Genomic DNA, 12,196 nt, shown 5'->3' with positions numbered 1-12,196 from the left:
GGAGAGTTTCGAATCATCATGACACTTCCCGTCAGTACGGCAGTACGGCAGCTTGAGCTCATCAGTCTGCTCGTTCCTTGTACACTTCTCGTACCTCTCGTTAGCTGTTGCATCAGCTGCAACTCGACGCCAATCTGGACCCCCGGTTTTTGGTCCCACACTACGTTTCACTTCTGCTCTTGGAACTTCCTTGGCAGTGGAGGCACTGCCGCTACTTTCCCCTTCGGCTTGCGTGTTGGAGCCTTCGGTTGACTTGCTCGGGAAGCCAATTAGAGTTGGTCTGCGTCCTCCGCCTCGTCACTTCCGTGGGTCGAGCTTAACCTCCATGCAAAGCCGACCTTCACCCGCATCCTGCGATTTGTCCGTGACTGGAATTGGCCGATCAAGCTCAGTGATGAGGTATTGACCGAGGAAAGTGGAATACAGGTACACACGAGGATCCCAGACAAAGTCTTTCGGGACAAGGTACATTGCTACATGAGAGCTTCTTGCTACATAATGAAGACTGGCTGACGTATTGTACAAGTGTTCAAGGATGAGTCGAGGCCTAAGAGGTCTTCCTGGTCTTGCGGCGCGGACGGGTTTGGGTCGAGGTACCAACGGGCATCAGTTCTGACGCCGGCTGGGGTCAGCAATGGACGTGCTCGTGGCCGTACCCTGAACGACTCTTGTCTCTTGGCGCTCTTAGGCGCAGGAGGGGTAGCATCTTCCTGGGAGGACGCTCCAAAGATGGAAGCCGGGTCCAACCCATCGAGTAGATCTGATTCCCAATTCTTGCGCTTCTCCCGCATATTCGAACTCGTCGCTCCGCCTGGGTTCTGATAGTCAGTGACGCATAACGCGTCCATGGAGAGACACTCACTTCAGATGGGTCAGGAGGAGTGCTGAGTTTGGATTGCTCCGACATGCGCTGATGTCAGCGAAGGGCCTACCTCGGCTTATACCGATCGGTTGGAAGCCTTGTCGGTTGCCGCTTGATCTGCAGTGGATGCGTGTTCGTTCCTCGGATGAGGTGGAGTCGGTGGCCGTTGGTAGGGAAGCAGACGACGGACACGACTAGAGTTTGAGGTACGCTCGGTAGGAGTGGATCCGCTCATCTTATCAAAGAGGGCCTGGGCTGTAAGGAACAACCTCCGGCCGGTCACATTTACCTTTCGCTCCTGGGCAAGGGCGATAGCCACGCGTTCTCGCTGGACAGCTTCATCAACCTGGCGGTTGAGGTTCTAGCATCAGCTTCAAACCCATAGGGGGACCTACCTCTACCTCCTTGTTGTGGGACACCTCACTCTCCTTCAAACGAGCTGTCAGGGCTTCGATCTCCTTTGACTTTGCCTCTAAGCCTCGCTTCAGCGTTAACAGCTCCATGCTCGCCACTGTCACTCCCTCGTTATGCTTCATCTCTTTCAAATGAGATTCCCGGAGCTCCACCTTGGTCCGTTCAAGCTCTGCAAGCAACCTGGAATATCAGCTAGTGCTGAGCGACGGCACCGACCTTTGAATCTCTGAGTCCTTGGCACTGATCAAACGCGAGGAAGATTGCTCTTGCTGTTCCATCTTGAGCTTCATCTGATCGCGAGAGGCGGCCAGTGCATGGTGCGTCTGAGCTTCTGCCAGCATGGAAGAACGGGCTTCTTGCAACTCCCCTCGAAGAGTCGTGACCAGTGAGTCACGTTCCTCCATCTTCTTGATCATCGAGCGCAACCTGAACATTAGTTCTGGGCCGAACCAACGCATACTCGGAAAGTTCCTCGCTCCGTTCCTTCAAGACCGTCTGGCTGCCAGACGTACTCGTCTGTGACAACCTGCCGTCAGCTTGGACCGAAGGGCTGACATACGATTCCACACACGCGATGAGCTTTTGCGACGTGTCACCAAACGTTGACTGGAGGGCCAGCTGCGCGGACTCCAGTTGTTGACTGAGGTCAGGCGAGTTGGCTAGGACGCTCACTATTGCTGACGAGCGCCTTTGAGCTCGACCTCGAGGCCCTTTGCATCTGTGTAGTGGTCAGAGAGTTGACAGTGGACAGGCTCACAAGCTTGGCAGTCTTTCAGCGCCTCCAAAGCCTGCCTTGCAGCTGATGTCTTTGTCTCCGAGACTTGCGACAGTGCTTAGCAGTGTCAGCATTAACTTCCATCCTGCCACGAACCTGTCTTGCACTCGGCAACCTGTTTCTTGAGATCTTCACGGGATCCATGGAGCTGACTGATGAGAGCCAGATTCTTTGCGCGAGACCCCTCGGATATTGACTTCTGGCTCGCAAGCGAGGCTGCAAGTCCTTGATACCTTGGACGTGAGTGATCCGTGCTGCGGTCGGCTGGCTCACTGTTGCTTGATGCTCTGGAGGCATCTCTTCGCATTGTCGATACTGTCCGCCTTGGCCTGCTTCGCGTTTTCGGCACTCTCGTTCGCGGCAGCGAGGTCGGTCTCCAGACTGTCAACGTCCATGTGGAGCTTCGCGTTCTCTTGTTCCAATCGGTCATTCGCAGCACTCTGTGCAATGAGACGTAGGCACTGATGTTACACTCACCAACATGTTGACTTGGTTGCTCATGTACTGCATGTTGTGTGTAAGCTGGATGAGAATGCCTAAGGGGTCGCCTGGAGATTCTGCAGGGAAGGTTTGTTGAGCGGACTGCGGCGGGTCCATGCCACCTTGAGCGAGGCGCTGGTGCAATAGCCTACCCGAAGCAGCTCTCCGCTGGAAAGAGGGCTGAACGGAAGGGAGGTGCACGTTCGTATGCCTCTCGCTCCCCGATTGCTGAGGAGGACCTGACCAAGGTAAGTTAGTCCGATGATCATGGGAGAAAGAGACGGAGCTGTCGAGATCGAAGAGCGGACCCTGCCCACCTCCGCTGGAAAGAACTTTCAGAATGTCGTCTAAATCACGTTCAGACAAAGGTAGCTGGGGGTCACCTCCTTGGATGACATTCTCTTGCTGATCCTCGACGAAGCCATCTACGGTGTGCGGGACAGCCGCCGTTCGGCCTTGGTCCTCGAGGCATGCGCCGCGTTGACTCCTGGCGCTCTCGGGATCGGGGGCACTGTCGCGGAGGTGGTTGTGGGTACTGAGTCCACGAGGCCCTTCAGCGGCAAGGAAGGGGGACGCAGCCCGGATGGAAGCTGATCGGTTGGGTGGAGGTGTCGGCACGTTGCCTTCATGCTTCGAGTTGGTCGGGGAGGGAGGCCGAGTGGCGGAGCGGCGGAAAGGGGTAACTGCCCTTGATGCAGAAGCTGGCGAATGCATTCGCAAGCCTGGACCACTCGGGATGTCTGGCGGAGGCTCTTCAGTATGAGCGGCGCTGGTGAGTCTGTTCTGTTCGTAGTTGTTTCGAGACCAGGGGAAGGCGATTTGGTGGCGATCATCGCCGGATGCAGAGTCTTCCTCGTCATCGGGGAAGAGCTCTCGATACGTTGCCCGTGTCATGGCGTTGAGAGCTTAGTTGTTTCAGGGAGTCGAAGTGAGAGGAAGATGAGAGTCGGGGCTGAAGTCTGTGCTTGAGGAAGGCGCCATGCACGACGGCCTGCACGGAAGTGTCAGCGGTCTTGACAGTCAGGGGACTGCCGGAGTCCAAGCGTCGTACTGAGGGGGCAGCCTTGGTGTCGTACTGAGGGGGCAGCCTTGGTTGGCAGATCGACAACTTACCTTCCGCGCGGACAACAAAATTCCGAGGCCCACGGAGGACGAGACGAACAGAGCAGTCTGGTGGCGAATGAGTGGATGTGTGATGCAGAAGAAGGAAGATGCGCGAAGGAAGTGCGGTGGGTGAAACCGAGGAAGGCGCAACCTGCCAACGCTGCGTGCTGCTTGGACCGCACGGTTTCGGTCCCCAGCCCCACGGCCCCGGCACTGCCAGCAGCCCCGCACCGGCAAGGCGTGTGTGTCCAGAGAGCGCGAATCACTTCTTACTCAACTCTCGTATCACTTTTTATCTCTTACCCCTTCGCCGTATCATGAGCTGCAGATCCGACAGCAAAAGTCTGGCTCTGACTTCCCACCACTCCTAGCCATCCTTCCCAGACCTCCTTCGCCTAGCACAATGGCTCAGCTCTGGCGAGCATTCGATCGAGCTTGGTATCGGGTAGGTTTGGGCTCCTCAAGCAGTAAACGGTGGCTCACGATAGTTTGGTCGAGTATTTCTGCGAAAAACCACCCCCATCCCCTTGAGCTCTTCGACGTTTACGATCACGCTACCAAATCAAGAGCTCCTAGAGCAAATCACCGAGTTTGAGAAACAGTATCACATTATCCGGAGACTGTGGACGGTTCCCTCTATGCGGCTACCAAAGTACTGGAATCGACGGCGGCTGTGTCAGTGCAGCGGTCAGTACGTGGGTTACTGACGAACAGGGGAACAAGTGGACGAGTTGAAGGGGATTATCTCCCAACTCGACTATCACCGACAAGGCATCGAAGATATGATCAGGTTACTGTCAGAGGAACTCCCGCGACCCAGTCGGCAGCAGTCACCATCGCAGCGACGAAGGGCTAACGCGAGCTCAGCGCGAAGAGTACCAGGAGCCTACCCTGTCTCCAATTCTGGCCTCTCTGTAAAGTCATCGCTTCTGGGGCCTACTCCCACCGAAGAACCATGTCCGTCGACGTCCAGGGCCACAGTTGGGAAGCTCCTCAACGGTTACCTGGAGACGCTGAAACAGACGCGTGACGACGTGGACATGTGGCGACGGCTGCTCCGGGAGATCGCAGATGCAGTGTAATCGTTATCCAAGGTTTCCATTTGCTGGCTTTACACTACAATCGTTGATATGCCCAGGAGGTATGTTGAAAGTTGACGCTATGCACAAGTCGGGAAGGGGATTAATGCAGAGGGCTCCAGCTGCAAGGAACCATGATGGTCGTCTTCATGGAATCGGTAAGGCTCACAGTCTGCAATGTCAGCACTTCTACAGATTGTCGACACGAACCTGCTGAACAGTCTCGCCCCACCCGCTAACAGACCACGCCGCCTCGCGGAGCTGCTTGCGGGTCGACATGTCGGGATAGAACCAGATGTGGTGCACCTCGTGAAGCTGGCCGACCTGGGAAAAGAAGGCGCCAACAGGCTCCTTGCTCGTTAGTTATGCCTGCGCAACCGGTGACTCACGACGTAGCGCCGCCTGGCTTCGATTCCACGGCGCCAAGCCGTCTCCCACTCGAGCAGCTTGCCTGGGCGCAGCTGGTACGTCCTCAACTCGTAGATTCCGCCATCAGGAGCCCCGTGATCCTTCGGGGGCGATGAAGGCCAGAAGGAGAACTCCGATACCATCTGGTGCTGGCGGGACTCGAGGTGCGGCAGCATGGCGTTCAGGTGTGCCTGCAGGGTCTGGAGAAGGCGTCAACAATAATGTGGCGGGGTGGGGGAGAGATCGACTCACCTCGTTCTTCTGCGCCTGGCGGCGAGTCTCGTCATAGCCAGCGTACCCTTCGTGCTCGAGGATATGGACGAAGTTGCCGACAGATCCGATAATGGTCTCCCACGAGCCGCACAGCTTGACGCCTCCGAGGTCCTTCGAGTCCCGCATCAGAGTGGCAAAGTATTCTTCACACGCCTTGATGTAGGCATCCCTGTGCCCAGGCTTGACAGCGTGCGTGATCTTCTCGTGCACGTACTTGCCACGGCCAACGATCTTAGAGTGCTGCCCGGGCGGCAGTCTCACATCACCCTCGGCTTTGGCCGACTCGGAGCCGTAGATGATGGACTGCAGAGAATTGTCAGCTCTGGCACCTCGGCCATGTGGGCGCCCTCGTGCTTACTCCTAGAAGGCTACGGCCCGATGAAGAAGGGGTAGGCTCCTCGTCCTTAGCCGTAGCGGCGGCCTCGGAGGAGGTGGGCTTATTCGGCGGATCGCGTGCGATGACGGTGGCGTGGAAGGAGCGAGTGGAGGGCGAAACCAGCGACCGCAGAGCGGAAGCCGGGGAGTTGATAGCAGCCCTACGAAGCATGGAGGGCGAGTACGTAGGAATGAAGGAGTGGGATGGATGCAAAGCGCAAGGATGGGCAGTCGCGTCGTGTTTAAGTAACGAATGAGTCACGAGTGAGGTGCCCGATTGCAGCCAGCGGCTAATCGAACCCCAGGTCTCAGGCACATGATGTCAACGACCCCGGATTGATGGACGTCCACTACCCGGTGAAGCCGGGGTTTAAGGGAGGATCATTTAATGTCGCAACCTCATACGTGGCTTTTCGTACTGACGCCCCCCACACTCGTATCACATCCGTGCCGCGAGCCGTTGTGCTGCAACTCGCGTCCACACTCTCTTGCAACTGAGGACCAGACTCGCCCAAGTTGTCTTTCGTTGCAGCCCAAGAGTCGCCTGCGCCGCCTCCATAGAAGCGGCAGGAGAACCTTACTCGACTCCATCTCGGCAACCTCTCCCGCACCGCCTTTGGGTTGGGTATCGTAACTCTAGAACTTTGACTCCTCGGCCTCTCGAGTCTCGGACCCTTCCGATCGAACACTGCCGCCATCCACCAAAATGTCCGGGCTCCCACCCCGTCCACATGAGCCAGGGTCTCCCTTCCGCTCGCCAGAACGCGACCGCGATGACCGACGCCGAGACTTGCCTCCGCACGATTCTCGGGGGTACAGTCCAGACCGGCACTACGAGGGCCGAAGGGATTACGATGATCGTTGGGCCGACGACTATGGTGCGCCCTGCTTACTGCTCGATAGCTGACTGTAGATCGGAAACGCAGGCGTTCCCCGTCCCCGTCGTACTCGTCGCACCAGCGTCCTAGACTGCGATCTCCTTCCCCTAGCAGGTGGCCTGACCCGGCGTCGCTTGAGTACCTCTTGAACTTCAAGCAGTTCGCGGAATGGTTCCGGCACTCTCATCCCAAGACTGCGCGCGAGGACGACGAGGACTTGCGGCAGATTCGCGTTGGTGTGGAGACTGGCGCGTTACCGGAGTCTGTCCTCATCGAGAAGCATGGCATGGCCAAGCGCTACGAGCGGTACCGGAAAGAGTACACTTCGCGACAGGTGGGCCGTTAATATTTGATCTCGCTGACGACAGCTCTTTACCATCTACCTCACTCACCGGGATGAGGCTTGGTTCAAGGAGCGGTACTCCCCGAATGAGGAGGCGCGTGCTCTCCGAAGACGGGTTAACCGTCAAGGTCGTGTTCCTACTGTCCTGCAGTATATCAACGAGCTGAGAGACGGAAAGTGGGACGACGTTGATTTCGACCAAAAGGAAGATCAGAAGCCCCCGACAGAGGAGCCTGAAGGATTGGACCGCGCATTGGGAGATGATGCCTACGACCCTCTTCGCATCGAAGTGCCGCCGCGACCTGGACAGGTCTTCGTCAAGACGGTTCCGCCTTCGACGCGTCGCGTCGACCTCGAGGGAGTATTCGCGAAGCACCCCGGTTTCCAGTGGCTGGCTCTTTCGGACCCCTCGGCGAAGCGCGGCTTCCACCGCGTTGGCTGGGCGCAGTACGAGGAGGGCGTGAGTGTCGAAGAGGCTGTGAATACCATCGACTCGTCAAAGATTGACAACTTTACGTTCCACATGGGCGTCAATGCCACGCCTATTGTCGGACGTATCCGTGTGGCCCCGTCGCTCACGGGCAACCTTAAGCGATTGGAGCAGGATCTTTCGTACGCCCGTGAACTGGCTCGTACACTTGAGGACGAGCTCATGGAGGAGACGTCCCCCGCTCCTGAAGACGGTGACGCCGAGAAGCCCGAGGGCGACGCTGAGAGTGCGCCCAAGGACACCACACCTGGATTGAGGGAGAGGGGAAGTGAGGTTGTTGAGGATGTCATCGCCAGGCTGCTGGCGAGCTCGGGACTCGACGGCGAGGACCTGGACGAGGAGCAAGCGATTCGCAAGGTAAGGCACACGCTCCTCCATTAGCTAACGTCCAGGCCAAGATCTCGCTCGACCAGTACATTGCTTACCTCCGTCACGGTCTGAGCACCTGCTACTACTGCGTTGTGCCGACGTCGTTCCCTGAAGAGCTGCACCGCAAATGTGTCGGTCACATTCGCGCTCGTGCCGACGAGGGAGAGGGCGAAAATGGCCATGACCGCGACCGCGACGAACGTGACAGGTCCGAGACCAAGAACGACGACGAACAGGACAACCACGACAACCACGAGGGCGACGATCGTGACAGGAGGGAAGGACCGACCAGCAAGCGTTACACTTTCCCTACAAAGAGCAACGATGAGCGTTGGATCGAGACTTTGGACCTGAAGGTGCGGTCTCTCATTGAGGACGTTAATGTCGCCGATTATGGAGGCCGGGACCTGGAGGATGAGACGAAGCGACTGACTGCTCCTCACATCAAGCAGGAGGAGGCGGACAAGTATCGCTGCAAGCAGTGCACCAAGCTCTTCCGCGCGCCAGAGTTTGTCATCAAACACATGGCCACCAAGCATCCCGAGCTTACTAAGGACAAGCTGGAGGATCTTGCTGTGTTCAATGCCTTCTGTCTTGACCCTCAACACCTGCAGCCTTCGAGCACCACCCCTGCTGCCATCGATGACCAGTTGCCTTTGGCTCCTGGAACTCTGCCTGCGTTCAATCCTGCCAAGGCCGCCCAGGCGATGTTCAACCAATCTGGCTCGCAGAGCGGCGGTTTCAACATGGCCATGCAGCAGCAGATGATGATGATGATGCAGATGCAGATGATGATGCAGGGGGGTCAAGGCAGCAGCAGCAGCATGCCTGGGGGACCAAGCTTTGGCGGCGTCGCGGCTCCCAGTGGTGCCAAAGCTAGCCGCGACTTTGACCCAGCATCGCTGCCTCCTGCGCCCCCCGGCGGAGAGGACCCTCGTGCGAGGAGAGGTCGTGTTAGCTACCACGATCTGGATGAGCCGGGAGCTGGAGGTGACGGAGGTCTTCCTTACTAGTCGATATCTACATAGTGCCGTATGTATAAGTACTCAAGCTTTCCTGCAATTTGCAAGGCATTGGCCTATTCATGCTGGATATGGTCGACCGTCGATCAGTGGAGGCATGTTTCCCACGGTGGACATATTGGGTAGGTCACCGTTGAGATTTCAGAAATCTGCACTGAGTTGAGCAGAAGTCAACAACCTCCAGCCATGAGCAGCCTCACAGGAGAGACGCTGCTTTCGCTCTTGAACGCACTTCAGGTGCCTTCGACTGCATCTCTGGAGCTTCTCCAGACTCATCGGCCCTTGTCGCGACCGTCTCAGCTCCCCTCGTCCGTGTCGAAATGGATCACCCGGCTTAACTCGAGTGTGAGCTCCCGCGACCCTCTTGCGTGCGATCTTGCCGCGGAGGTCGTTCGTCAGGATGAGGAGGGCTATGCAGCGGCTCAGTGCGGAAAGGCTTGGATGGGAGCATGTCTCGGAGCTTTGAACGTGAGTTGTTTTCCCCCTCTTGAGCTGACATCCAGTCCAACGACACCGTGGCCGACTCTCTGCCGGCGTACTTAAACCTCGCCCAAGCCCTTGTTGCGGCGGCTCCTCAGGCACCCCAGTTTGAGCGTGAAGTCGTACACCCTGCCATGGGCAAGCTCGCTGTGGGCTGCACGAAGCAGATCGAGCGTTTGCAGAAGGAGACGTCTGTCCTCCCAGTTCTAACGGCGATGCGTAATCTGCTTCTCTCGTCTCCCGCCGTGTTCCGACCCACGGCCAACACCCTGCGACCTATTCTCTACAACATGCTGCTGAGTGGACCAGAAGTCTTCCGCCTCCCCGCTGCGGACCTGTTGTCGGTGCTCCACTTCACGAGCGGCAAGGCCGGTGCGCCGGCTGCCTGGAGCATCGAGATGAAGGATGCCCTCGGCGGCGTGAGCTCCAGCATCGCGGCGCTGACCGCGGACGCCTGGGAGGAGGAGCCGATGCGCGCTCCTGCCTTCCCTGCCCCGGCTTCGTTCCCGACCCCGCCTATGGATCCGCTGGCGCGCACTGCGACGTCGGTCGCCGGAGTCGAGGGCTACATCGAGGCGTGTGTAGCGCTTCTGACGGCCCCGGCCAACCGCCCCGTTCCGATCCCCCTTGCGCAAGTGATCAGCGTGGCTCTCCGTCTTCTTGCCCTCAGTCTCGACTCGCCCATGGCCCCCCACATCTCACCCGCTCACCGTGCTGCTCTCCTCTCGTCCCTCCCTCGACTGTGGAACGCTGGAGTGCTCCTCCTGGCCTCTGCTGTCACCGTCTGTGGCGATCACGTTCTTCCTCATCTCGGGGCTATTCTCGAGCACACGGTCTACCTCCTCGAGCACATTCCCGCCACCATGACCGAGTCTCGTCTGAGGCTGCTGCATCTGCACTCTCTGCTGCTTGAGCAATACCCTGCCGCCGTGCTCCCGCTTGAGTACACCCAGCGTCTGCTCAAGTTTGCGCTCGGTGTGATGGGCTCCGTCATGGAACAGAAGCAGCCCACGATTAGCGCTGTCAAGAAGGGCAAGAAGCGTGCGCGTGGACAAGAGGACGCTCTGATCGGCGGCCTTGAGGGTCGCGCTCCCAAGCCGGTGTCGGAGGAGGCTGCCAATGTCGTCCTCGCTGCGCTCGACATGACGCCGCGTCTGCACCGGGCACCCCTCCTCCCGGCTTCGCACCTGACGCTGTCTCTCCGCCTGCATGTCAGCATGTACCTCACGCTTCCGTCGCGGACGGCCTCCTTCGTTTCGCCGACAAGCCTGCCGAAACTCATCTCGGCCGTCACGAGGGCGCTCGAGGGTGCTACTGCGCTCTCGCTGTCCGGAACGGCGCGCGACATCCGCACTCTGCTCCTGTCGATCCTTCCGCCCACGTCCACGACCGATCTTCTCCTGCACCCCGCCCTGCCGCCGATGTCTCGTCCAGCGCCGCCCCTGGCGCAGCTGCAGTTCATTCAGGAGAGCGAGGAGGAGCGCAAGCTTCGTCGCGAGCTTGGCTACTCGAACGGTGACGACGAGGATGAGGATGAGGACAACGACATGGTCGTCGACGAGCCGGCCGTCAAGAGGGTGAACGTCCAGTCTGTCACCATGCAGAAGGTTAGCCCCTTGGAGGCCGTCGCGCAGAGTGTCTCGGCCGAGGTCCTGACCGTCCCCACGCCGGCTCTGAAGACTGCACCGGGCGCTCCTGTTCCCTTTGGAAGTGTTCCGCCCGTGGCAAGCACGCCTGCTGCTCCCGCTCCGGTGGTCGCAAGCGTTCCCTTCGGCTCCACCCCGGCTCCGGCTCCCGTCCCGGCGTCCGCGCCTGTCGAGACTCCCGCCCCTGCCACTGCCTCTGTGGCCGAAGCCAGCTCGACCCCTGCTGTGCCTTTCATGTCGACGCCGAGCTCCAGGCCGGCGTCCTCTTCCTCCGCGCTCGACCTGCCACCGCCTGCGGCTGACGTGGCCATGGCCGTGGACGAGGAGGATGACGATGACGAGGCGATCCCCGAGCTCGACAGCGGAAGCAGCGACGAGGATGGCGACGACGATGACGACGAATAGACATGTCACAATAGATACAGATGTAGACTATGCAGGGTATACCGGATTTCTAAGCTCTAATAACGTCACGAGGCACTACTACGCCTTTGGCGAGTCCTCCTTCTTCCCTCGGTACTTCGCCTTCCAGATCTCAACGCCCTCCCAGCCCTCTCCCTTCTTCCATCCCCAAACTCTCTCCACAGCCTTGACGATTCGGTTCGCGTTGATGCGCTTCACGTCAAAGCCGAGCTCCTTCCCTCTCTCGTACGCCGACTCCATCAACCGCGGGTCACGGTTCTCGACAGCGACGTAGCTTGTCGTTCCCGGCCCAGAATACCGGGCAACAGTGTTCCAGAGCGGATCGACAAGGTCGGGCGTGTAGATCGTGTCAGCAGTGACGATGATGTCGAACTCTCCCTCCAATAGCGGCGGATTAAGCCAGTCGACCTTTGTGACGGCGACGTTGCCAAGCGCCCAGTTCGCCTTCATGTTGCTCTCGAGGATGGCGACGACGGGGTCAATGTCGCTGCTCAGCACGTCGTATCCCATCTCGGCGAGTGTGAGGGAGAGAAGTCCGACACCAGCGCCGAGCTCCAGCGCACGCAGTTTTGGCTCCTTGTTTCGCGAGTCTGCGCCGTGCTTGGCCAGATACGCTGAGAGTACTTGCGCACCGAGCCAGAGTGTCGTGCCCGTCGTGCCTTCGCCTTGGTCGCGGGCCCGCTGGTTAAGGAGTGCCGTGTTGCCGCCCGGCAGCGGATGATGGAGCACGGGCAAGTTCTTCGTCTCGGGTGCCGGGAGCGCCATGTTGAACTTG

General features: G+C 58.9%; 6 protein-coding genes across 6 annotated transcripts; 2 read left to right on the top strand and 4 right to left on the bottom strand.

Moving 5' to 3' along the window:
* Positions 1 to 491: 491 nt before the first annotated feature.
* A1Q1_01544 (uncharacterized protein) lies at positions 492 to 907 on the bottom strand (the record flags this gene model as incomplete). The annotated part of the gene is made up of 2 exons (XM_014324583.1): positions 492 to 818; positions 863 to 907. 2 exons carry the CDS (start codon positions 905 to 907, stop codon positions 492 to 494), a joined length of 372 nt encoding a protein of 123 aa, XP_014180058.1.
* Positions 908 to 938: 31 nt separating this feature from the next.
* On the bottom strand, positions 939 to 3,425 carry A1Q1_01543 (uncharacterized protein; the record flags this gene model as incomplete). The annotated part of the gene is made up of 9 exons (XM_014324582.1): positions 939 to 1,208; positions 1,258 to 1,445; positions 1,518 to 1,715; positions 1,789 to 1,986; positions 2,034 to 2,096; positions 2,148 to 2,284; positions 2,325 to 2,461; positions 2,529 to 2,770; positions 2,849 to 3,425. 9 exons carry the CDS (start codon positions 3,423 to 3,425, stop codon positions 939 to 941), a joined length of 2,010 nt encoding a protein of 669 aa, XP_014180057.1.
* A 1,478-nt stretch (positions 3,426 to 4,903) lies between these two features.
* Positions 4,904 to 5,942, bottom strand: A1Q1_01542 (uncharacterized protein; the record flags this gene model as incomplete). Its single annotated transcript, XM_014324581.1, has 4 exons — positions 4,904 to 5,038; positions 5,104 to 5,322; positions 5,375 to 5,698; positions 5,754 to 5,942. 4 exons carry the CDS (start codon positions 5,940 to 5,942, stop codon positions 4,904 to 4,906), a joined length of 867 nt encoding a protein of 288 aa, XP_014180056.1.
* Positions 5,943 to 6,501: 559 nt separating this feature from the next.
* A1Q1_01541 (arsenite-resistant protein ASR2) lies at positions 6,502 to 8,863 on the top strand (the record flags this gene model as incomplete). The annotated part of the gene is made up of 4 exons (XM_014324580.1): positions 6,502 to 6,648; positions 6,731 to 6,982; positions 7,050 to 7,838; positions 7,880 to 8,863. The coding sequence occupies 4 exons, from the start codon at positions 6,502 to 6,504 to the stop codon at positions 8,861 to 8,863; spliced, it is 2,172 nt and encodes a 723-aa protein (XP_014180055.1).
* A 195-nt stretch (positions 8,864 to 9,058) lies between these two features.
* A1Q1_01540 (uncharacterized protein) lies at positions 9,059 to 11,403 on the top strand (the record flags this gene model as incomplete). Its single annotated transcript, XM_014324579.1, has 2 exons — positions 9,059 to 9,340; positions 9,460 to 11,403. 2 exons carry the CDS (start codon positions 9,059 to 9,061, stop codon positions 11,401 to 11,403), a joined length of 2,226 nt encoding a protein of 741 aa, XP_014180054.1.
* A 78-nt stretch (positions 11,404 to 11,481) lies between these two features.
* Positions 11,482 to 12,186, bottom strand: A1Q1_01539 (uncharacterized protein; the record flags this gene model as incomplete). The annotated part of the gene is made up of 1 exon (XM_014324578.1): positions 11,482 to 12,186. The coding sequence occupies one exon, from the start codon at positions 12,184 to 12,186 to the stop codon at positions 11,482 to 11,484; it is 705 nt and encodes a 234-aa protein (XP_014180053.1).
* Between the last annotated feature and the right edge of the window lie 10 nt (positions 12,187 to 12,196).

The sequence above is a fragment of the Trichosporon asahii genome (assembly GCF_000293215.1).
Source record: "Trichosporon asahii var. asahii CBS 2479 unplaced genomic scaffold scaffold00050, whole genome shotgun sequence".
Classification (NCBI taxonomy): domain Eukaryota; kingdom Fungi; phylum Basidiomycota; class Tremellomycetes; order Trichosporonales; family Trichosporonaceae; genus Trichosporon; species Trichosporon asahii.
Note: the sequence above shows the minus strand (reverse complement) of the source record. Positions and strands in the feature narration are given on the sequence as shown.